The 24259-nt window shown below is 44.9% G+C and overlaps 1 protein-coding gene across 2 annotated transcripts in view; it reads right to left on the bottom strand.

Moving 5' to 3' along the window:
- Positions 1–15342: 15342 nt before the first annotated feature.
- SAR1B (secretion associated Ras related GTPase 1B) overlaps positions 15343–24259 on the bottom strand; it is a 38693-nt gene continuing 29776 nt past the window's right edge. The window contains exons 7-8 of one of the 2 annotated variants that reach the window (XM_036240429.1): positions 21278–21345; positions 15343–15789 (exon numbers count right to left, since the gene is read on the bottom strand). In XM_036240429.1, coding sequence (XP_036096322.1) covers positions 15663–15789; positions 21278–21345 — 195 coding nt within the window. In that variant the 3' untranslated portion in view covers positions 15343–15662. Of the gene's footprint in view, positions 15790–20711; positions 21346–24259 lie in introns of those variants that run through there. The other variant, XM_036240430.1, reaches the window with a different exon arrangement.

Raw genomic sequence — 24259 nt, 5'->3', positions numbered from 1 at the left:
GACAAATGTGTCCAGTTGGAATGGACGCAGCAGGCTTCAAGGATTCTGGGCGTTGGGATGGCATGAGCTACCATGTAGAGTTTAGTCTGTCTGCCGCCTTGGTAGCCTCGGCAGCAGCAGCATCCCAACCCCGTTCTCTGTTTACTGCCTTCAAACAGACCTTCTTCCCCGTGCTTCGGGCCACAGCCTTGTCTGTGCTGGACTGATCAGTCTGACCTCGCAGGAAGCAAAGGGATGAGCTTAAAGAACAACCAAATGTTCCCCAGGGCGTGGGGGTAAGAGGGCCAGGAATGGCTTAGGTCCAGTAGGCTCAGCACTTGCCCCATGACCTCCTCATCTATCCTGAGGCAGAGTCTGGGCTCCCTGGAGGCAGGAGAGAGCCAGGGAGGGAGGACAGTGTCTGGCCTAGGCGGGCAGCCAGCACTCCTCAGTGGGCCTCTGGATTCGGACCTTCTTCTCTGTTGGCTCTTGCTCTGTTTGGACTGGATTATCCCTGAGGCCATGTCCTGCACAGAGCCCAGGTGTCTTGTTAGGCTGGCTGCGGGGGGCCTTCCCTCCCAGGGCAGGCCCTAACCTTTCCTCCTCAGGCAGCTGTCCACCTTAGGATGTCCGCCAGGCTGCAGGGAGGACGGGGTGCCGACTGCCACTTCTTTCCTTCCCACCATCAGCCACAGCCCCTTCACTCTCCTCTGCCCTTCTGTCACCACGTGGACGGCCTCACCGCCCCTGAGGTTAAGGTGGTAGAAGGCAGGAAGAAGCCTCCCAGGCTGGAGGCACTTGACCACACTGGCCCTCAGGGAGGGAGAAGTCCTCTGTAACTCATCTGGCTGTCATCCTGTTCCCATGCCCAGCTGCCCACCATCACCTTCCCCTCATCACAGTGAGAAAGGATAATGTGCAAGGAAAGTATTTTTATGGGTCATAAATGTATTTTACAGCAAATGAGGAGAAAGGTAGAAGGGTTTATTTTATTAATTGAGCTCTGACTTGGTGACAGTATGTGAGCATTTGTGAGGGTCTCAGTTCCTTGGAGCAGCCACCCAGGTTTTCACATGGGGGTTGGACTGTGGGTGTGTGCATGCGTGTCTGTGTGTGGTGGGTGGGCACACAGTGGGACTTGCTGGGGCAGCTCCTCGAGAATCAACTGCCCAACTCTAACAGACATTGGCAGCAGCTGGACTTGGCATTTCCTTGCTCACTGCCGGATGTGGCCAACCTCTGCCCATGTCCAAAGCTCTGCAGAGTGGTCTGGATGCCTGTAGCAAGGCCCCTGGGGAGGCCACTTCCTATGCTCCTGGCCCAGCTGGCCACATTGGCCAAAGAGCCAGGGCTGGAGTCTGGGACTTTGGTTGTTCTTTAGGGCATCCAGCCACCTCATCCCTCAGATGCACAACTCTGTGCTCCACGTCGGCTCGGGGTGGGGGGTGATATGAATGTCACAGGAGGAGACACCTTCTGTCTTTGTTTCAAAGAAAGTGATGTGCCATTTGTTAATATACAAGAGAAATATTGAAAATATATTGAAAAGAGCAATTTTAAATTATTTTTGGCTTATGTTGCAATATTTATTTTCTTGTATTAGAAAAGATTCCTTTGTAGAGAAAAATGTATTTTTCATTAACGCAAAGACCTATTTCTCCTTTTTGTACGTTGTCCGTGTTCGCTACCCTTAATGAGCAATAGAATGTACGGCCACCCTGGTGTGGCCAGCGCCCACCGTGCCCTGCATGACTCTGTGTTGCCGCTGCTACGTAGCTTTCAGTCCCATCCTGTCCTGCTTACTCATGGGGGTTTCCAGGCCTGGCCCCTCCAGGGGCCTGTGTCTCAAGGAGCCCTTTGCACTCATGTGTTGGCAAACGCAGTTAATAAAGCAATGTTTTCTGTGCTGGTTGGTGTGAGGTTTCATTGTATTGAATGGGGAAGGGGTCCAAGAGTCCTGTGTGCACACCTCACAGTGGGCTCAGTGAAATAGCCATGTTCCCGGGGTGTCCCAAGGGACCTGCTGCTACTCCTAAGGAGTCATAATAGTAATGATTAGTCACCACTGCACATGCCCAGGGTTGTGCTTAAGGGCTGAATTCCTTTTGCTCCTCACTGTTGTCCCCCTAGGATTTGGAGCGGATGAGGGACATATACCCAAAGCCACGCCTCTGGGAAGAGGCCAAGTCCTGTGTCACAGGCAGGACTGTTGGAGTCTTGCCACCTGCATGAGCTACCCGCCTGGGATAGAGGGAAGGTTTGGGAGGAAGCTTGGCTTTTTTCCCACATTGGGGAAGAATTTTGCCAGGTTTGTTTCATTATTTTCTGAGTACTAACTCCACTCCAGGCTCTGGAAAAAGTGGGAAAGGTCACAGGCCCTGCCCACCTGCCCAGGGCATCTCCCAATCCAGCAGGGACATGGACACAAGGGAACCGGGAGTCATTATGGAGGTCTGGGCTGATCCAGTTTGGGGGCGGGGTGCTGTATTCAGGAAGTTACACCATTCATTCATTCATTCATTCAACAATGACTATGGACCGCACACCTGGTTCTGCCAGTGTGCTGGGTTGTGCACCGTGCCTGTCACCAGGACCCTGCCCTCCTAGAGCTTCCGGGCAGTGGAGACCTGAAGAACAAACAGTTGCTTGCCCAAAGGAGCTGGATAGGAGGAGGGGACAAAAGGCATTCCTGGTAGAGGGTTTGGTATAGGCAAAGACGGGGCGAGCTGTGCGTGGAGAGGGTCTTACACCTGAGCCCAAGGCTCTGTGGAGTGGGATTGAACTGGGAATCTAGTTTCTGGAACCTCTGACTTAGTCATTTAAGGCAGCGAATTGCCCACTTTTCTCCTCAGTACAATAGATGGCAGGTCCCCAAAGTCATCTCCAAATGCAAAGTTCTGTGACTTCACAGTATTGGAAATAAATCTGGGGGCTCCTGGGAGGCCAGCCCACCTCGCTGTGGTTCAGCGTAACTCTCGGCCAGCTACCCTGGTCTCAGCACCCGCCTGTCCCTTCTTCCACTGCCCGCCCAATGCCACAGTAGTCTGGAAGGGTCATGCAAGGTCCCCTCACACCCCTGCACCAACAGCACACCCAGCTGATAACAGGCACCTGTGGGTCTAAAGCAGCAATGTTCAAGAGAAATATAGTGCAAGTAATTCTAGTAGCCACACATTTAAGAAGTACAGGAAAGGTGAATTTTCATAATTTTATTCAATCCATTATATCCCAAATACGATCATTTAAACATGTAATTAATGTGAAATAGTTATTAATGAAATATTTTACATCCTTCCCTTAGAGCACGCGTCAGTTCGGACCAGCCACGTTTCAAGCTCAATAGCCACGTGGCTAATGGCTGCTCCACTGGGCAGCACAGCCGTGGGGATGTCAGCTGTATCCCAGATTGCCTTGGTCTCATATCTGATCAGTGCTCCTAGGCCTTCGCTCCTGTCGCTGCCTCTACTTGTCCCTGCCCCCTGAGCGTCCCCAAGGACAGGACAGGTCTAGGCTGACCTGTTGCAGCTTTCTGTGGAGGGCCAGCTTTCTGCAGCCTCTCTCAGGAGGGGAGTGTTCACTATCCACACTTCAGTCGGGCGTTGATTCAGCACTCACGAGCACCTGCTGCTGGGCTCTGAGACCACTAGGATGACCACAAGCCCCTGTGGAGACACCAGGCCAGTGTGGGAGACAGACTGTAATCAGATAATCCCAAAGCAATGTGCAATTACTCACTGAGACCGTGTGCCAAGCGAGTGTGGCCCTGGGGGAGGAAGGTTTCTGCCAGCCCTGAACTTCCCTTGGTCACTAAACTCCTGCAAGTAAGAGCTGGGGCGCCATCTACCGCCCACCAGGCCCCAGCCCAGATGTCTCTAGCTCCACGTCCCAGCGCCCACAGGGCCAGGGCCAACCCTGCATTCCCAACATCCTCACTCCTCCCCTGCACTCCAGCGCCTCCCAGTACAGAGAAGGATCTTCTCCATCAGCTTCAGGAACAGGGAGGCAGTTCACGGACAAGAGGCCTACTGGGAGAACAAGGCATTGACTGAGGCCTGCTGCGCACCCTACCTAGGTGGAGTGGGTAGGCCAAGGAGACGCAGACCCTGCCTTCATGCAACTGTCAAAGAAAAGCAGGAATTTAACAGTGGGTTGGAGAGGGAGCACTCCATACTCTCAGAGTTGGCCTCAGTCCCGTTGCACCTGCGTCTGTGCCCAGAGCTGCCAGAGGAGACAGCCAAGGCCCATTTTCTTAGAGACCATCTCAGGACACAGAGGACAGGAAATGCAGATTGCTCAAAGTGGTCTCACAGCTGCCCTCCCCTTCACAGGAGACCCCCACGCTTCCGCCTCACCTGGCCAGGCTCTTAAGGGCATCCATGAGGGCCAACTCCTCACTGTGAGGGCTGCGCCGGCCCCTGCTGCCCCTGTGTATGTCAGCCCCTGCCACCCGCTCTTCCTCCCGGTGAGAGACTCAGGCAGAGGCACATAAGGCTTCATGATCACCATTTGGTGTTGCTCGATTAAAAACGAGATCATAAAATATGAATTTTGTTGTTAATCCTCACCTGAGGATATTTTTCCATTATTTTAGATATAGTGGAAGGGGGAGAGAGAGAAAGGGAGAGAAACAATGATGTGAGCGAGACACATCGATTGTTTGCCTCCCGCACACCGACCAGGGCAGGGGATCAAACCTGCAACCCAGGTATGTGCCCTTGACTAGGAATCAAACCCGCGACCCTTCAGTCTGTGGTCCACGCTCTAACCACTAAGACAAACCGGTCAAGGCAAAATGTGAATTTTAGTGCAGTCTTTTGGGGTTCAGGTAGACTCATTGCCAAGAGTCAAAGGGAGGCAGGAATGGATGAGGGATTAGTCAAGCACAGGACTTAAGAGGCAAGCTGAACGGAGCAGGATGGTGCTCAGTACCCAATGCTCCAAGCCAGGCCTGGAGTTCAGAAGCATCCACACCATCCACTGTGAAGGAACCTGGGTCGGAGCACAGAGGCCCTGTGCTGGCTCGTCAGGGAGACCTTCAGTGGGTTAGGTGGTAGGGTTGCCAGATTTAGCAAATAAAAATACAGGACACACAGTGAAATTAAAATTTCAGACAAACAATGAGTAATGCTTTAGTACAAGTATGCTCCAGATTCTGCATCCTGTATTTTTCCTGGCAACCCCAGCTGATTCACTCATACCTCCTCCGCCCCAGCCCTGGCAATCACCACGCTACTTCCTGTTTATGAGTTTGATACATCATCGAAACTTTAGATAGTTCATATAAATGGAATTGTGCGGTATGTGTCTATGTGTGACTGGCTGATTTCACTTAGCACAGTGTGTCCCATGGCCTGGGAGGCCTCTGTCCTCTGTTACAGTGTGTCCAGGCGGAGGGTTGGTGCTGGCGTGGATTTACCCTGTGTATACACTGGAGCAGATCCAAGACTATCCCCACAACCCCGAAACACTTACCTTTGCAGTGCAAGAGCAATGGAAAGGGGGCTACAGCCAGTGCAGGACAGACAGAGCCCAACCTCACCCGTCTTACTGTGCTACAGCCCCGGCTGCATCCCGCATCCCAGCCCAAGGCTGAACGGAGCTTGGAGGCGTCCTGGAAGGCACCCAGCTCCCTGCAGCTCTTTGAGGCCCAAAGCCTGTTTATTTGCTGACGCAGGTCAGCATCTAAGAATTCACATTGCCCTGGCCGGTTTGGCTCAGCATCAGAGTGTCAGACTATGGGCCAGAGGATCTCAGATTCTATTCCCATTCAAGGGCATATACCTGGGTCACAGGTTCAATCACCAGCCCCATCAGGGTCAAGCAGGAGACAACCAATTAATATATCCCTCTCACATCAATGTCTCTCTCTCTCTCTCTCACCCCCTCCCTTCCACTCAATCTGAAAATCAATGGAAAAATATCCTCGGGTGAGGATTAACAAAAATAAAAAATAAAAGAGTTCACATTGGTTGCAGCGCTATTCACTATAGCCAAGAGGTGAAAGGAACCCAATATCTATTGACAGACAAACGGAGAAGGAAAATGTGGTAGGTACATACAATGGAATAGTATTCAGTCTTGAAAAGGAAGGCGATTCTGACACATGCTACAACATGGATGATCATTGAACACATTGTGCTAAGTGAAATCAGCCAGTCACACATAGACACATACCGCACAATTCCATTTATATGAACTATCTAAAGTTTCTATGATGTATCAAACTCAGAAACAGGAAATAGCGTGGTGATAGCCGGAGCTGGGGTGGAGGAGGTATGAGTGAATCAGTGGATACAGAGGCAGAATGGGGGTTCTGGGGACCTGGTGCACAGCAGTGTGCTTGTCAGTGACAGTACTGTGCTGCACACTTGGAAATTGTTGGGAGGGTAAATTTTATGTTTTGTGTTTTTCTGCCACAATTTAAAAAAAAAAAAAAAAAAAAACAATAGCCCTGGACAGTTTGGCTCAGCGGTTGGAGCATCAGCCTGCAGTCCCGAGGGACCCGGGTTCGGTTCCCGCTAGGGGCACGTACCTCAGTTGCAGTTTGTCCCCGGCCCTGGTTGGGTCGTGTGGGTGGCAACTACTCGATGCGTCCCTTCCTTTCACATCGATGTTTCTCTCTCTCCCTCTCCCTCCCACTCTATCCGAACAAACTATCAAAAAATCTCCTCGGGTGAGGATAAAAAAAAAAAAAAAAAAGAATACTATACAGGAAAAAAACCCTACTAAATTCAGTAATGTTCAATTGCTTTGTTGCAACAACAAACATGATAGTAAGCAAAAAGAAGCCATTCTAAAACACTGAAAAGAAAAAAGAGTTCACGTTGGGCCTCTCCCTTTCCTGGAGCACCCATGATTCTCCTATGACCCCCCAACTCAAATTCAAATTCAGGCTTCTTATTATTGTTACTCCCCTTCCCAAGGCTTTTTGCACAGTGCTGTAGGGAAATATGGTTGACCCAGGAGTGAGGAGACCAGACTTTGAGTTTTCTCTCTTCCACTGACTTGATGTACCTCAATTTTCCCATCTGTACAATGGGAGAAGAGGTTGGGAATACTGGGATCTCTAAAGTCCAGGTCGTCAGGAAGGTCCATGATCAGTGAGGGTCAAGTGAGAGCCTGTTGGACCCTTGAAGTTAAGGCCCGCTGGGTGAGGTGGGGCTGGTTGGCAGATGGGCAAGGTGAGCCCCCAGCCTGGACTTGGGCAGAGGGAGACTAGGAAGAAGTTTTATCCCTCAGCGTGTGACCTTCACCTAGTCAGACTCACCGGTCACCAGGTGAAGGGGGCAGTAGGTGCACAGCAGTAGCTTCGGGTGTGGTCATGGGACAAGATATGAGGTCTGGTTGGGACAGTGACAGGGTTAAGCATGAAGCAGGGCCTCAGGCACTGGAAGGAAGGCGAGGCGTCTGTCTTGTCCTCCAGTTTTGGGCATGGGGCCTGGGCCTCACCGACAGGCCCGGGGGCCTCTGTGTTCTGGGTGACAGCAATTCTAGGATGGGCTTGCCCTGGGTCAGTGGGTGGTCCCCTCATTCCTCTTCCATCCTCAGCTACATGTGGCCACCAAGGTCTAGAGAATTCATCATGGATGCACCACAACTGAGAAAGGGACTAGAAATGAAATCTAGTCGAGAACTGGCGACCAGCACTCTGGCCCTTTCTGGGCCTCAGTTTCCTCACTGGTTAAATGAGGATGAGTGCCTGCCGGGCCCACCACACAGGGTGGCGGAGAGGGCACAAAGTGGGCACGGTGTGAAGTGGGAACATGACGAGCCGCAGAAGGGTTCGAGGACAGGAGAAGTAGGGGTTTAGGCAGGTGGGCCAGGGGCAGGAGGCCAGAGGAGTCTGTGTACTCTCGCTTCCTGGAAACTGAGCCAGGAAAGCCCTGCTGTTTACAAGTTCTCAAGTGCCTTCCCACCCCAATCAGGACACCTGAGGTCTGGGGTCAGGGCAGGGACTGGCCACCTGCAGCTCCCCGAGTATGGCTGGGGTAGGGCTGATTATAAACAGCTGGTGCTCATGTGGGCAGCAGCTCAGGTGATGCCTGTAACAGTCAGCTGCCTGGGCCTGAGAAACACCCATTTCCCAGCATTCTGGGTTCCTTGGTGGCCATCCTGTACACCTGAAACCTTGTAACCCAAGAGCCTGGAGGTAGCTGAAGAGGATATCCCTCCTGTCCCCAACCCTCTGCCCCCTTTTGCAAAGAAGGAATGTTCCATTGCTAGGGATCAAATGTAATCAACATAAAACTCAGAAGAGCAGCCAGCATTTGTGGAAGCCAAAGGGGAAAAGTGACTCAGCAAAAGAAATCTTCCCCAGTGGATGTTCTGAACTGCTATTTTGGGGCTCTGGGTGACTGCCTGGTTCTGGTGACAGGTGCTTGGTATGCAAAGCCTTGCTTTCACATGCCAGCTGCAATATTCATGCCCACTGGCTTACAGAGGGAGGCCTAGAGGGCTTGGCAAGGAGGTCCGGTGGGCGGGTCTGACCACTGCCTCATCCGATGTAAGACTCACAAATGGGCCTGTGTCAAAGGGGGAGCAGTGTGCCATGTGGAGGCATCGGGAATCAGAGGAGATGCTCACATCTTGGGACACCTCTCTCCTCCAGGAGCACTTCCTGCTAGTCAAGAAAGGGTATGGAGCCCTGGTCGGTTTGGCTCAGCAGTTAGAGCATCAGCCCGTGGACCAATGAGTCTCAGGTTTGATTCCGGTCACGGGCACGTATCTCGGTTGCAGTTCGTCCCCGGCCCTGGTCGGGTCATACAGGAGGCAACCAGTCGATGTGTCTCTCTCCATTGATGTTTCTCTCTCTCTCCCCCTCCCTCCCACTCTATCTGATGATAGATGGAAAAATACCTTTGAGTGAGGATTAAAAACAAAAGGGTAAGGGCTGGCCTCAGCCTGCTCGATCAATCCTGGCTCCTCAGGGCTGGGGCGGGACATGAAAGCTTGTGCCCAACTATCTTCTCTAGAATAGACTACATTCTAGAGACAGAGAGCCCGTCATTTTTAAAGCAACCCAGTGCTAAGCCATCTGTGTTAAACAATGTCTTCCTTAAATTCAACTGCAATTTGTCTCCTTGGTAGTTGACATTTTTATTCACAGTCGTCCTGAGCCCTGGAGCCAGAGATCAAATCCAAACCACTGTTCTCTGGACTATTGGATGAGTTAGGATACCCTGTCCACATGGCTTTTCAAGTTCAGTACTTTCCTAGGAAGTTAGAATGCAGAGTATTCCCCTCCTCTATTTTTTATTTTTATTTTTGGTACATGCCCCTAGCGGAACTGAACCTGGGAATCTCTGGTCCGCAGGCCGAAGCTCCAACTGCTGAGCCAAACCAGCCAGGGCCCCTCCTCTATTTTCACTACAATCCCACTTGGTGGATGGGCGGGACCAACAGATCCCCACGCTGTTCAGGCAGAGCCAGTCCCAGGTCAGAGGTTTTCGGAGAGAAGGGTCAGAGAGGGGACAGATGCTGTCTCAACTCCCCTCTGTCCCAGCAGTATCCTCAGAGTCCCCACCCCGGCCTCAGTCAGATGATTTGTAGGTTGGCAATACCTGCTGTTTCAATAGTTTTAACCCAAGCCAGAGTCTTTCTTGTTAAACAACAAGGAAAAAGCCTTCACAGCTGAGAACTTTCCTAAAGGAAAGGGTTTATTAAGCCATATGCTAGCCAGAAAAAGAACCAGGTCCCGAGGCACACCGCCTGAGCCAGACGGAGACGACGTGGCCGCCACCCTGGAGCTGGCAGGCTCCTCATGCAAGTCTGAGGGAGAAAGATGGAAGTTTGAAAGAACTGGCTCCAGCTCTGCTGGTGTGGCTCAGTGGATTGAGCGTCATCCCAATGGACTGAGAGGTCCCGGTTAGATCCCTGGTCAGGGCACATGCCTGGGTTTGGGACTCAATCCCCCCTAAGGGGCATGCAGGAGGCAGCCAATAGATGTTTCTCATATTGATGTTTCTATCTCTCCAAAAAATCAATAAAAATATGTTTTAGAAAGAAGGGAGGGGAAGGGAGGGGAGGGGGGAGGGGAGGGGAGGAAGAAAGAAAGAAATTGGCTCCAGGTGAAGGGGGTGGGAGACGGTGAAGAGGGGTGAGTTCTGGGATAGGTGCAGAGTCCCTAAGGAAGAAGTATCTGCTGTCAGGGTTGGTTATGGGCAGCAGTCTGGAAAGGTCATGCACAACAAGGCTGGAGGCACTTGCTGGTCTGTAGCTCCTCGTGGTGGCTATTCTTTCAGGTAATCACGGAAATAACCACTTGGAAGTTAATTCCAAGTTTGCACATACATTCAGGAATGCGAGCAGTCTTCTATAGGTTTTGCCCTGCACTAGTTGTTGACTGATTGACCTCTTTTGTCTCTTCCTTCCAACCTGTGGCTTACTGTAATTTAAGACATCTCAGTTTGTTTGTTTGGTTGTTTTTTTTTGTTTTGTTTTGTTTTTATCCTCACCCGAGGATATTTTTCCATTTTTTGTACAGATAGAGTGGGAGGGAGAGAGAGGAAGGGAGAGAGAGAGAGAGAAACATCGACATGAAGGGACACATCGAGTGGCTGCCACCCGCACGACCAACCAGGGCCGGGGACAAACTGCAACCGAAGTACGTGCCCTCAGCGGGAACCGAACCCGGATCTCTCCGGACCGCAGGCCGACGCTCTAACCGCTGAGCCAAACTGGCCAGGGCTGTTTGGTTGTTTTTTTTTAATCATTGCTGTAATTTAATTTAGGACATCTCAGTACTCTGGGTTTTTTGTTGTTGTTGTTGTTGTTGTTTTTCTTGGTCATCCCCATCGTCAGTGCCACACTTTCTGGTGCACATGCTCAATGGTCAGTGTGGCGTTTTGAGAACATATGTCTATCCAGGTGGTCCCAACTTCAAATAGCATGTCCTCCTTCTGACGACTGCCCCATGGGCAGGCTATTCTGGATCACTGGCTCTTCCCTCGGCTTGGAAAACGTGGTCATGAGTTATAAAATGTTGATTTGGGAATCGGCATGAGAAATAATGTCCTTGTCATTACAGGTGAGAAACAAGTTGAGATGTGAGAAAGGAGCAGCCCTGCTCTCCTGCCTCCTCCTCAGGTCGGGTGCGCGCCGCCAGGCCTTCTTTCCACTCCTGCCTCCTTCTAACACATCTCCATACAGCACCCTCAGGCTCTGGGCTCCCAGCCCATAAAGCACACTGTGCCCTTCCTACCATGCCCGTCTTTGCTGTTCTGTCTCCTTGGAATGTCCTCCTGCTCCACTTAAGATTAACCTCTGGAGCCCCCTTTCTAGAAACCTCCTTTATAGTTTGGGGGCCTTTTCTGTTTGCCTTCTACAGTGCCTTCAGCAGATCTCTTCCCATTAAAATATATGTGTGTGTGTGTGTGTGTGTTTATTGATTTCAGAGAGAGGATGGGAGAGGGAGAAATAGAAACATCGATGATGAAGGTAACATCGATTGGGTGCCTCCTGCACGCCCCCTAGTAGGGATCAAGCCAGCACCCAGACATGTGCCCTGACCGGGAATCAAACCCGGGACCTCCTGGTGCACAGGTCGATGCTCAACCCCTGAGCCACACCAGCCGTCTGGCCATTTTTCTTTATATGATGCCAGCCCCCTGCAGACAGCGTTCAGGAAATATCTGCTAACTGACTGAGGGAAAGAAAGGCAGGCAGAAAGTGAGGCCAAGCGCCCCAACCTGAATCCAACCCCAGCACAATCCTTGGTAAATGCCTGGTGATAACTAATGGATTCCGGTGAGTAGGGCCCCTCCCCGTTTTGCACAGCCCAGCACAGGCCCCTGGAGTGGAGGCAGTCACCAGGTTGTCAGAGCGTCAGGGTGCTGCTTCTCCAAGGCAGGTTGAGGCTCCAGAGAATCCAAGAGGCCCACAGCCGCCTGACTGCCAGAGGACTGATGTTTCTGAGTCTGGCCCCAAATAGAAGAAAAACTCAGACTATTCCCTAAATAGCTTCGTGCCCAGCCATCTGCTGCCAGGCAGTTAAGAAAGCAGCATTGTAGGTTTCCTTCAGGAGCAGTCAGAGCTTGCCCCGGGCAATGGAAACCACCTGTTTTTCTTCTCTAGAGCCCAGAGCAGAGCTAGAGCTCTCCTGTCCGTCCCCTACTAAAAGAGGGGCTCCTGGCCATTCAGGTTTCAAAAGTGAAGTCCCTAAAATGGAGGAAAGTCAACTTGCTTTTCTTTCTTTTCTACTGTTGACAGTATTACAGATGTCCTCCACTCACCCCCACCTTTGTCCTCCTCTACCCAGTCCCTGCCCCGCCCCCTCAGGCCTTCATCACACTACTGTCTACGTCCAAGGGCTATGCATATAAACTCTTTGGTTACTCTCTTCCCATCCTCTCAACCCCTCCCCCGAGATCTGTCAGTCCGCTCCAAACTTGCTTTTTTCCAGACTGCAATCAACGTGGCGTGGCTTCCCATTCCAAGGTAGGTCTAAAGAGATGTAATCCAAATAGCCCCTACTAGAAGAGAACCCTAGAAGTGGTGCTTGATAATATTTGTAATCTGTCTAGTTTCTGAGATTTTGTTAATCCCAAATAAAATAGGACTACAATTCCACCGTTGAATTTCACTCAGTTCCTTTTAGCTCGAGAAAGCAGTAAACAAACATTTGTTTTATGTAGACTTGTACACCTGAACCCTATATAATTTTATTAATCAGTGTTACCCCAATAAATTAAATTTTTAAAAAGTACTTTAAAAACTTTTCATTTTGATCCCCAAGTGTTTCTTTCCCTCTCCACCTGTACCTCACTTTCAATATTTCTTCCCTTTCTTTACTTTTAACAGCGGCGAAACATGCCATATGCAAAGCTTTTTGACTGGAGGAATATGTTACCCATTAACCAAAGCTCGCTCTTTCTTTTTATTATTGTTGTTAATCATCACCCGAGGATATTTTTTTCACTGATTTTTTAGAGAGTGGAAGAGAGGGAGGGAAGGGGAAAGAGAGAGAAAGAAATATCAGTGTGACACAAAGAGACACATTGATTGATTGCCTCCCACACATACCTGTACTAGGGCAGGGATCGAACCTGCACCCAGGTACATGCCCTTAACCTGGAATCAAAACCACAACCCTTCAGTGCTCAGGCCAAAGCTCTAACCACTGAACCACACCAGCCAGGGCAACCCAAGTCCTTTCAATTTGGTCCAGGAAGAAAGCCCTTCAGATCCTTTTTGCAACACTATCAGCTTGTCTGTAGTGGCATATTACCATCGTTGAAGTCCTACTGACATTAATAAACATCTTAAGTTGTTCACCATAATGTCCCACATCAAATTCCACATCCCAAAGCAAGGCTTACTTTGTTTACTAAATAACAGCCAGAAATTGAGACTTGGTGTCTAACTTTATTTTTTAATCCTCACCCAAGGATATTTTTCCCCTGGTTTATTTTTAGATAGAGTGGAAGGAAGGGAGGGAGGAAGAGAGAGAGATCGATGCAAGAGACACATTAATTGGCTGCCTCCCACACGACCCCTACTGGGGCCGGGGATCAAACCTGTGACTCTTTGGTCCACAGGCTAACGCTCTAACCGCTGAGCCACACTGGCCAGGGCTTGGTGTCTAATTTTAAATAGATTAATAAGAGGCTTTGTAAACATAGGCCCTGACCTTTGTCAATTAACTGAATCCCCAGTTGAACTGTGTATAAGAGATGTGGCAGAAACAGGGCCTTGTTTCAGGGCCTTTTTTTAAAAAAGTGATTTTGAGAGAGAGAGAAATCTTGATTTGTTGTTCTACCCATTAATGCGTCCATTGGTTGATTCTTTTGGTTTTTTTTATCTTCACCCAAGGACATTTTTTGATATTTTGTTCAGATAGAGTGGGAGGGAGAGAGAGAGAGAGAGAGAGAAAGAAACATCGATGTGAAAGGGACACATCGAGTGGTCGCCACCCACACAACCCAATCAGGGCCGGGGACAAAGTGCAACTGAGGTACGTGCCCTTAGCGGGAACCGAACCCGGGTCTCTCTGGACCACAGGCCGACGCTCTAACCGCTGAGCCAAACCGGCCAGGGCATGGTTGATTCTTGTATGTCCATCTCCTGACCAGCTATCAAACACACAACTTTGGCTTATCCGGAAGATGCTCTAACCAACATTGCTACCCAGCCAGGACTTTAATCACTAGGTTTCTAAGCTATTGTTCTTATCTTTCAAAGAGAGGGCTTTATTTACATTGTTTCCTAGGAAGTTTCCCTATTCCCAACAAGGTATTTTGCATACCCTACTGGGGGCTGTAATTTCATTACTTGTACCTTCGGTACAAGTATCAGTCTAGTTGATGATTATGTAGCTAAATTCAAGAAAATTAGCTAAATAAACTGGACTTGATTTTCTTAGCATTTGTCCCTTCAATACAATTACTATTTCTATCTACTAATTGAATTAGTTTCAATTCAACAAATAACTTGAGTTCACAGGTAAATCTCTATTTGATGGACCCAACTGTAATTGAACCAATAGAATGATTGCTTATATTAAGAGCTAGTACAGCCCTACTGGGTGGCTCAGTTGGTCAGAGTGTTGTCCCAAATATACCAAGGTTGCAGGTTTGCTACCCAGACAGGGCACATATGAGAATCAACCAATGAATGCATGAATTAAGTGGAACAACAAATTGATGTTTCTCTCTCTCTCTCTCAAATAAATAAAAATTTAAAAAATAAAGCTAGCATGAAGCTTGTTGCCATTCTGCACATGGTTGGGAAGACTAAAGGGATGGCTGTAGAAAGGTGTTACATTTGCATTTAAGTCTCAAAAGTAATTTTGATAGTCATTACTAAAATTTTTTTCTTCACTGATCGGCCAATGATCATTTAGTGTTATTAGTATTGTTACATCACTATTTCTCCTAAATGAAAAATTCACACTGGCATCAGAAAACCTAATGCCTGGTTACAGGTTCAGCTTCCTGCCCTCCACCCACATCCCCCATTTACTGAATCACAAACTTTGATGGGATTTTAGCACACGTGCATGCGAGCGTGTGCATATGCATGTGTGTGCATGTTTAAAGCTCCCCAGAAGATTCTGATGCATACTAAAGCTATAGAACCCTTATGTAGATGACACCAACTGTTTGCCTTATTTTTTGCATTTCAACAGATCCAGCACTGTGTAAGTCCTATTTCAGTCTGCCCATTGTTGTTTCCAATCTCATGAGGCAAATTAAACCTTAGTATTTAAGCAAAGTTTCCTTGGAATCCTTGTACAAAGGGAAGGTTCTATTATCTTTATAATATCAAAGTCTAATGAGTAAAATGAAAATTACAATTGGATACAAATGGAACTTGATACTAGGGTTTTCAAAGACCAGGTTAGCATTTTATTTTTCTATTCCTGACAGTCAAATCAATAGGGGGTGAAGAGATAATAGAACATAAAGATAACAAACACAATTCAAGAACATTTAACCATCTATTGTAGTGTTCTTTGTAAAGTACATAAAGGTAAACAGAAACATCTTTATATAAATTATGCTTAACAATTTGTATACACTGTAAAACAACTTAAAATTCACACTAAGATACTAGTGCAAGCAGTGTACAAAAGTGCAAACAAGGTTAGTGATGAAAACTAATCACCACCTTACCACTTCAACATACTCTGCATTCAGCCAAATACTGAAGCTTCACCATGGCAAACACTTGGATCACTTATAAAGTCACCTGACGACATCCACCCTGAGTGCTCTCGCCTCAGTATGACAGAGGATTGCGTTCAGGTTGGGAGCAGCACCAGGGAACACAGAAACCCATATGGAGTTGGCCATTCTGATATGAATCCTTACACTTGATCATGAAAAAAATTGCAAAGACAACTTGTCAAAAACTGTAGAACTGTCACCCCCTTTGACCCTCCCCCCATTTTAAATATATTTTTACCTTCAAATTTTTTAAACTAAGATTAAACCTAATTCTTCCTCCCCTATTTGAAACGCATGCTGAAGAATTCATTCACTCCAGTGCAGCTTTTTCAAAAAGAATTCTGCGTAAAATCACACTAAAGCCTTTCCCATTTCTACTCTAAAATCTATTTGGGGTGGGGGCACTCCTGAAACAAAGTTGATTGGATACATTTGCTTATTTGACTTTGCTTACTTTGGATTCTATTTAAAAGTGTGGTCAAAGCCCCAAACAATTAATCAGTGGTATTACATATATTAGCTACTCAATGTTCTAAATTATGAGGATAAAAATTAGTTGGTAAGCACTGGCCAGTTTGGCTCAGAGGTCGGAGCATTGGCCTGTGGACCAGAGAGTCCTGGGTTCGGTTCCCGCTAGGGGCATGTACCAAAAAAAAAAAAAAAAAAAAAATTAGTTGGTTCATCTTTCATGGACTGTAGATTTCCCTTCATACTCAGGGATCTTTTTATCCAGGTATGGGGTGTGTGAAGGGGGATGGCTCATGAGTGGAAACTTGGTTTTAACAAAATCCCAATCACTTTGCACAGAGGCACAGTCCCCTATTACAAGAGCTTGCATGTTTTTGTTTTTATTTTTTTGGTTACAGAGCACTAATCTGCATTTCAATAGGACATGATGGAAATAACCAGAAGCATCAACATGTAGCTTTGAGAATTTAGTCCTTCACTGAAGATAAATTGTTTTCTGAATCCTCTTAGTTATAGCAAAATATTAAAGGTTGACAGAAAACTTTTAATTTCCTATTAATTTTAAATTAAGGAATTTGTATTGCTAATCTCTATTTTCATGCTTTCTCAGAGATTTTTCTGAAGCTTCACCAACTTTAACATATGTTTAAAATGATCCAAACATTATCTTCTAAAGAAAATGAACACAGCCCTGGCTCGTATGGCTCAGCAGTTAAGAGTGTCGGCCTATATACCAAAGAGTTACGGGTTCGATTCCGGTCAAGGGCAAGAACCTCAGTTGCAGTTCGGTCCCTGGCCCTGGTCAGGGTTGTTCGAGAGGCAACCAATTGATGTGTGTCTCACATAGATATTTCTCTCTCTCTCTCCCCTACTCTATCTGAAGATAAATGGAAAAATATCCTTGGGTGAGGATTTAAAAAAAGAGAAAATGAACACAGATATTTTGAGACTTTCCTTGAAATTAGCTATTCTCAGTGTACTATGGTCAAAATTTATTTGGTAATAAGTCCTTGTAAACTTCAGTCATGTAAGTGACTAACAAGACTAAAATGCCCCCTTCGCCAGGTGGCTCAGTTGGTTAGAGCATTGTCCCAATACACCAAGGTTGTAGGTTGGATCCTGGTCAGGGCACATACAAGAATCAACCAATAAATGCATAAATGACTTGAATAACAAGTTGATGTTTTGCTCTCTTCCCTCATCTCTAAAATCAATTAAAATTTTTTTAAAAAGACAAATGCCACAGAGTCATGTACCAGATACAGTTTTAGAAAACGTGAACCTTTCTCCTGAATCTGTCACATCATGTCAACTAAGAAGTATACTGTCTTTGATGGTGGAACTTGTATTTTTTTAAAAGATTTTTTTGTTATTTATTTTTAGAGAGAGGGACAGACACAGAGAGGGAGGGAAACTGAGAGAGAAACATCGGCTGGCTTCTGCACCTCCCTCGTCCACTGGGGATGGAGCCTGCAACCCGGGCATGTGCCCTGACCAGGAATCAAACTGGCAGTCTTTCTGTGCACAGGAATTTACCCAACCAACTGAGCCATACGGGCCAAGACAAAAATGCTGGATTTTGAATGTGGCTGATCAAATAATTTTACAGAAGGCAAGAAACACTATTGTCACAGCTATTACCCTATTTTAATGATTTACAAGTAGTTTCTGTACTAGAAAGCCCTATAGAAAAGTGTGAGCCAGTTGAAAACTAAGGAAAAGAAACCATGTTCTGCTTATATGTTGTAAACCAAAGTAAATCTGTTTATGTACACAGGCACACAAACCTAAAATTTGTATCTCTGCAAGCAACGTCTGAATTCATACATCTTTGGCACTCAAAGATATTGGGTTAACCAAGCAATGGTAAAGAATATTTTTTTCATATACAGTAGTCTCCCTTCTTATCTGCTGTTTCATTTTCTGAGGTTTCAGTTACCTGCAGTCAATCATGGTCTAAAAGTATTATATAGAAAATTCCAGAAATAAAAAATTTGTAACATTTAAATTGCACACCATTCTGAGTAAAGTTACATGATGAAATCTCATGGTGTCCACATTGTTCCACCCAAGACATGAATCATCCCTTTGTCCAGTGTATCCACTCTGTGTACACTACCTGCCTGTTAGTCACTTAGTAGCTGGCTCAACTGTGTATTGCAGTGCTTATGTTCATGTAACCCTTACTTTATTTAATGATGGCCCAAAGCACAAGGGTATGATGCTGGCATTTAGATATGTCAAAGAGAAGCCATAAAGTGCTTCCTTAAAGTGAAAATACATGTATGTATAGGAAAAAACATAGTATATAGGGTTCAGCACTATCTGCGATTTAGGCATCCACTGGAGGTCTTGGAACTTATCTCCTGTGGATAAGGGGGGACTACTGTACTTTAGAAAATGTCTATGCCCCAATTTAAAAAATGCTATATACTCTCCATTATATAAATTCACTGATAAAAAATAATAAAATAAATAAAAATTCACTGAGATAAAGATAAACTGGAATCTATCCATTTAACCAGTCACCCAAAAGTATAATTAACAGTAGTCACTGAAATAGGTATGCAGTTAAGAATGTCTTTAAAAATATAAAAGTTAGCTAAGACTTGGTATTTTTAGAGTTTTGGAATTAAGATTTTAAAACATCTTTTGGACAGTGATTGCTTTATATGAAACCAAATCTTAACTTGTATATAAGTTAACAATTACATCTTCATACCTTACTGTGGGAGTTACAAAGTTAATCTATATCCCCAGTATACTCCACAGGTGCACACACTCGCACAGGCACATAGGATATGTTTTCCCCAAGTGCTTCTACTGCTTCTTGCCACGCTCTTGAAGGGAACGGGACTCAGTGACTCCCTGAGGAGCTCTTGGAGCGAGAGTATGCCCTATCGCTAGGGAACTCTGCAGCCCAGGTCCCTGGCACTGGGGGGGCAGCTGGTTGCTGCGAAGTGCAGCTTCTTTTCTCAAGGTTCAGGCCACATGAATCTTACATCATCGGGAAAATATCCATAATTTAGACGAAGTCTACAAAGTGACTTTTTTCTTTGATCCCAGTATCAGAACTAGACTTAAGAAATCTGGAGTGAGATATTTTGTACCAAAAAGCATTTTTTCCCTCTAGAGAAACCAGTAAGCTTTTTCCTTTATACCCATTTATATCCTTTTTACCCATTTATGAGATAAGTAATTAACCCATTTATACCCTTTATACCTATTTATGAGACAAATAATTAATTTCTCAAGTATTGCAATAGATATTAGGAAATACTTGAACTGCAGAAAGATACCATCAACAAGAGGCAGTTATTTTTAATAAGGCTTAGTTCTGTTTAGTCAGATGTTTCTAAGCAGGGAGGAAGCTTTTATTTTTGTTTGGAATGAAGCTGAAAAGGAAATAGAATAGCCAAATTACTAAAACCAATGTTATGACCTTATTGGTTTAGTTTACTGGTAGTTGTTTCCAGTCATATTCCTCAATTCTTATCTGCCTCATATGATACATTACTGATGAAAGGACTATAGTAATGGATTTGGACAATAACTGGAGAAAACACTACTTTCAATATTTAAATTATTCTTGATGGAATTGAAGCAATGTATTCTCAATGAAATTGGTTAAATATACTATAAAATCTTGGTTTATAACCAACAGAGAACTCTTAAGCTTGAGTCTTTAAAGATACATATTTGGCACTTATCTTCATCTTATTCTACCAATTGGGAGAATCTCAAATGGGGGGAAAAAAAACTCACTATTTTAGGAAATTAAAATGCTTTAAAAAACTAACCAAAATATTATTAGTAAGTCTATCAGTGAGGCTTGTGGGCACAATCACATGGTAAGCATTACATCTAAAAGGAAAAGCCTTTGTGCTGTAATGTAACAGCTGACTGAGAATAACTAAGAAAAGAAAAATGACATAAAAGCATTCATTTTCTTTCCAAGAAATAAAATAGGACAAAGAATGCAAAAGAGCTATAGGACAGGAGCAAACCCCCCACATTCAAGGATAACCGAAGCAGAGCAGGTTTTATCTTTCCTCAGATTCACAGGTCCGTGCAGTGAACTGCACAAGACCTCTCTTGTCACTTGCCCTGGGAAGTGCCATTAAGTACAGAGAGATTGGGGAGTACCTCTAGATATGGGGAGACTGGTGCCTGTCACTAAGTTGGTGACAAGGCACAGATTACCAAAGCAGGCACCAATAAGATTGGAGCACTCCAGAATTAGACAACTGGAATGGAGCTATAGGGACCTAGCAAACCAAAAATCAACCAGTGTTGTCCCAGATTTTTCTTTAGAAGGCCAGTCCCACAGGGACTAGGACACGAACCCTATCGGCACTGGTAATGGTAGTGTTACCGATAAAACTACACAGGATTTAGAGATGAATGTGGTATAAGGTACAACCAAGCACAACTTGTCTCTTGGTAAATGAAAAAGTCTCTAGGACTGAAACATTATTCTAAATATTCTGAAGCAATCTCCTTTTCCAACCACCTCATGTGTATAACATAAAAAGTCAAAGTTTCAGAACATACCAGCTAGATAAAACACATTAAAATGAAACATTTGTCCAACAAAGATGCCAAACATAGGGTCTGTTTTATTGCATGATGTTTGCATAAGAAAAATTACTGAAACCTGTAAGGCATCATGCAATCATCAATAAGCTAATTATTAACTATACATTTAAGATAGGTGGACATATAATGTAAAATTTAAAAACTAGTTCCAAAAGTACATAAGAAATTTAACATGATGAGCTTTTAATTATGGTTTATATATGTAGTTTCATATTGTTAAAAAGTGCTTCAAATGTACTGCTGAAAAGTTGATCTTTATAAATGGCACTGGGGGTCATGTCAGATTACAAACTGTAAAAACTATCTTTATGGAATTAGAAAGCTAACATTGTGATATTCAAACATACTTGAATCAGTTTTCAATTGTCACTCAAATTAAGTTGATATAATATTAATAATCTAAAAAATATCTGTTTTCTAACCAACAAAAGTCTATTGAATTCAAGTTATGCATGTTCAGCAATCAAATCTCTGAGAAGGCCTATAAGGCGAGACCTGGACCCGAGGTGGGTTGGTGTTAATCAATGTACTGTGCCATCCAGCGGAAGCCTTCTCCATAACCTTGCCTTTTGAGCACACTGCACATAAAAACTTCTAAGGGCCGGGCATTCAGTTCTTTCAGAGACACATTGCCCTAGAAGAAAAGACAAACATTATGCTGATGACCCCTTAGTGAAATAAAAACCCTGCTACCCAGTAGAATTGCAGCTTCTATATCTTAGAATAAAAGGTGACTGGATAAAGCCATGGTGGCATCTGAGTCCTCTAAACAACAGGAAGCCTCCTTCTCTTGTTCCACTTTATGACCAAATGAGAAAGAGGTGGGCTTGTGAGGCACACAAGAATGAAAATAATCTTTGACTGAATGAGAAAAAAATTCAAGCCCAAACTGACTTCATATATATTAAGGATGAATATTCTCTGAGTAAATTTTTGACTAAACAAGGCATTTTCTAAATTAATATGGAACTGAGTTATTAAGAAGACACAGAAACAGACCAAAATCTACTGTGTAACAGGTAGTTTCTTTCCATAGTCTGCTGTATTTCTATAATTAGAGTATATGTAAACCAAGGAAATTTTGCTTGTAAACTCTGGAATTTTTTTTTTCATTTGAAGATCTAATTGGCTTTATTAAGCAATCTAGTAGCAACATCCAACCTAGCAACTAGAAAAGTGCTCCTGACTCTGGGATTTTTCAATAATAAGGTCCCTCTCCTAAACAAATCCTAGTAGAAACGAATGCAAAAATAATGCATCTTAAAGTTTATTATTTAGTATACATGATCAGAAAACCCTAAAACACTCCTATGCCCAAGTTTGCATTTTATTTTTATCTCTGGTGAACTCAGGGCCTAAACACTAAACTGGGGGCCTAAACACACTACTGGTATGCTTAAACATTCCAGTTTATTATTTGATGGTTTATGCCAAAAATTTATTTTAAAAAACTTTGAAAACTTTCATTTAGTTTCCCATAAGCATGAGCTTTGACATTTTTGTTATCACCAAGAAAAGGTCACACTCAGTGGTAGAAAAAACAAGTGAGGACACTTAAAAAAACCCAAAATGTATAAATGACAAGTATTTTTATTTAAGTATAGGTGTATACAATATTATATTAGTTATATTAGTTTCAGGTGTACAATATAGTGATTCAACATTTTTATACCTTACAATGTGATCACCCCACTAATTTTAGCAGTCATCGGTCACTGTGCAAACTTACCATAATATTGATTATAATCCCTTTCACCTTTTTCATCCATGCCTCTATCCCACCCCTCTCTGGCAACCATCCCTTTGGTGTCTGTTTCTTTTTATCCTCACCCAAGGACAATTTTGCATTTATCTTCAGATAGAGCAGGAGGAAGAGAGGGAGGAGAAGAGAGAGAGAAACATCAATGTGAGAGAGGCACATCAACTGGTTGCCACTCACACAACCCCAACCAGGGCCGGGGACAAACTGCAACCGAGGTACATGCCCTTAGTGGGAACCAAACCCAAGTCTCTGTAGTCTGTGGGCCAACACTCTAACCACTGAGCCAAACTGGCCAGGGCTGGTGTCTGTTTAAGTCTGTTTCTACTTTGTTTTATTTTATTTCATAAGAATTTTTAAAAATATGTTTTTATTGATTTTTTTTTTAGAGAGAAAGGAGGGGAGAGATAAACATCGATGTGAGAAAGAAACATCAATCAGCTGCCTCCTGCACGCCCCCTACTGGATCGAGCCCAGCATGTGCCCTGACCCAGAATCAAACTGGAACCTCTCAGTCCATGGGACAATGCTCAATTCACTCAGCCACTCTGGCCAGGCTGTTTTGTTTTATTTTAGATTCCACATATAAGTGAAACCATACAGTATTTGTCTTACTCTGTCTGAATTATTTCACTTAGCATAATGTCCTCTAGGATCATCCATGTTGCAAAAAATGGCAAAATTTCTTTTTTTGCTGCATAATACACACACACACACACACTCCTCCTTTACTTATTCATCTATTGATTGCTTCCGTATCTTGGCTATTGTAAACAATGCTGCACTGAACATAGGGGTGCATATTAGTGTTTTCAATTTCTTCAGATAAATACCCAGAGGTGGAATTGATGGGTTATATTGTAGTTCTATTCTTAACTTTTTGAGGAAACTCTATACTGTTTTCAACAGTGGCAGCATCAATTTACAATCTAACCAACAGTGCACAAAGGTTCCCTTTTCTCCACATCCTTGCCAACACGTTACTTGTTAACTTTTTGGTAATAGCCATTCTGACTGGTGTGTGGTGTGGTTTTGATTTGCAATTCCCTGATGATTAGTGATGCTGAATAAATGCTAGTTTTTAAGGAAAAAAAGAAAAAGATAAAGAACTTGTATAGCCCTGGCTGGTTTGGGTCAGCGGTTAGAGCATTGGCCTGCAGTCCCAAGAGACCTGGGTTCAGTTCCCACTAAGGGCATGTACCTAGGTTGCAGTTTGTCCTTGGCCCTCCCTGGTTGGGTTGTGTGGGTGGCAGCCACTCGATGTGTCCCTTTCACATCGATGTTTCTCTCTCTCTCTCTTCCTCTCTCTCCCTCCCGCCGCTCTATCTGAACAAAAAAACGGGAAAATGTCCTTGGGTGAGGATAAAAAAAAAAAAAACTTGTATAGTTGGACAATAGTAATGTAAAAAGACATTTTGTTGTACACATGAAACTAATATAATGTTATATGTCAATTATACCTTAATTTTTTTGAAAAAAGAAGCCAGGCCCTGGCCGGTTTGGCTCAGCGGTTAGAGCGTCGGCCTGCGGTCCTGAGAGACCCGGGTTCGGTTCCCGCTAAGGGCACGTACTTCGGTTGCAGTTTGTCCCCGGCCCTGGTTGGTCGTGCGGGTGGCAGCCACTCGATGTGTCCCTTTCACATCGATGTTTCTCTCTCTCTCTCTCTCTTCCTCTCTCTCCCTCCCACTCTATCTGTACAAAAAATGGAAAAATGTCCTCGAGTGAGAAAAAAAGAAAAAAAGAGAAAAAAGAAGCCAGATTGTACCAATTAGACTAATAACATGATTAC

Source organism: Molossus molossus, unplaced genomic scaffold (genome assembly GCF_014108415.1).
Source record: "Molossus molossus isolate mMolMol1 unplaced genomic scaffold, mMolMol1.p scaffold_m16_p_4, whole genome shotgun sequence".
Taxonomy (NCBI): domain Eukaryota; kingdom Metazoa; phylum Chordata; class Mammalia; order Chiroptera; family Molossidae; genus Molossus; species Molossus molossus.
The sequence above is the reverse complement of the archived record's forward strand: the minus strand, read 5'-3'. Positions and strand labels throughout refer to the sequence as shown.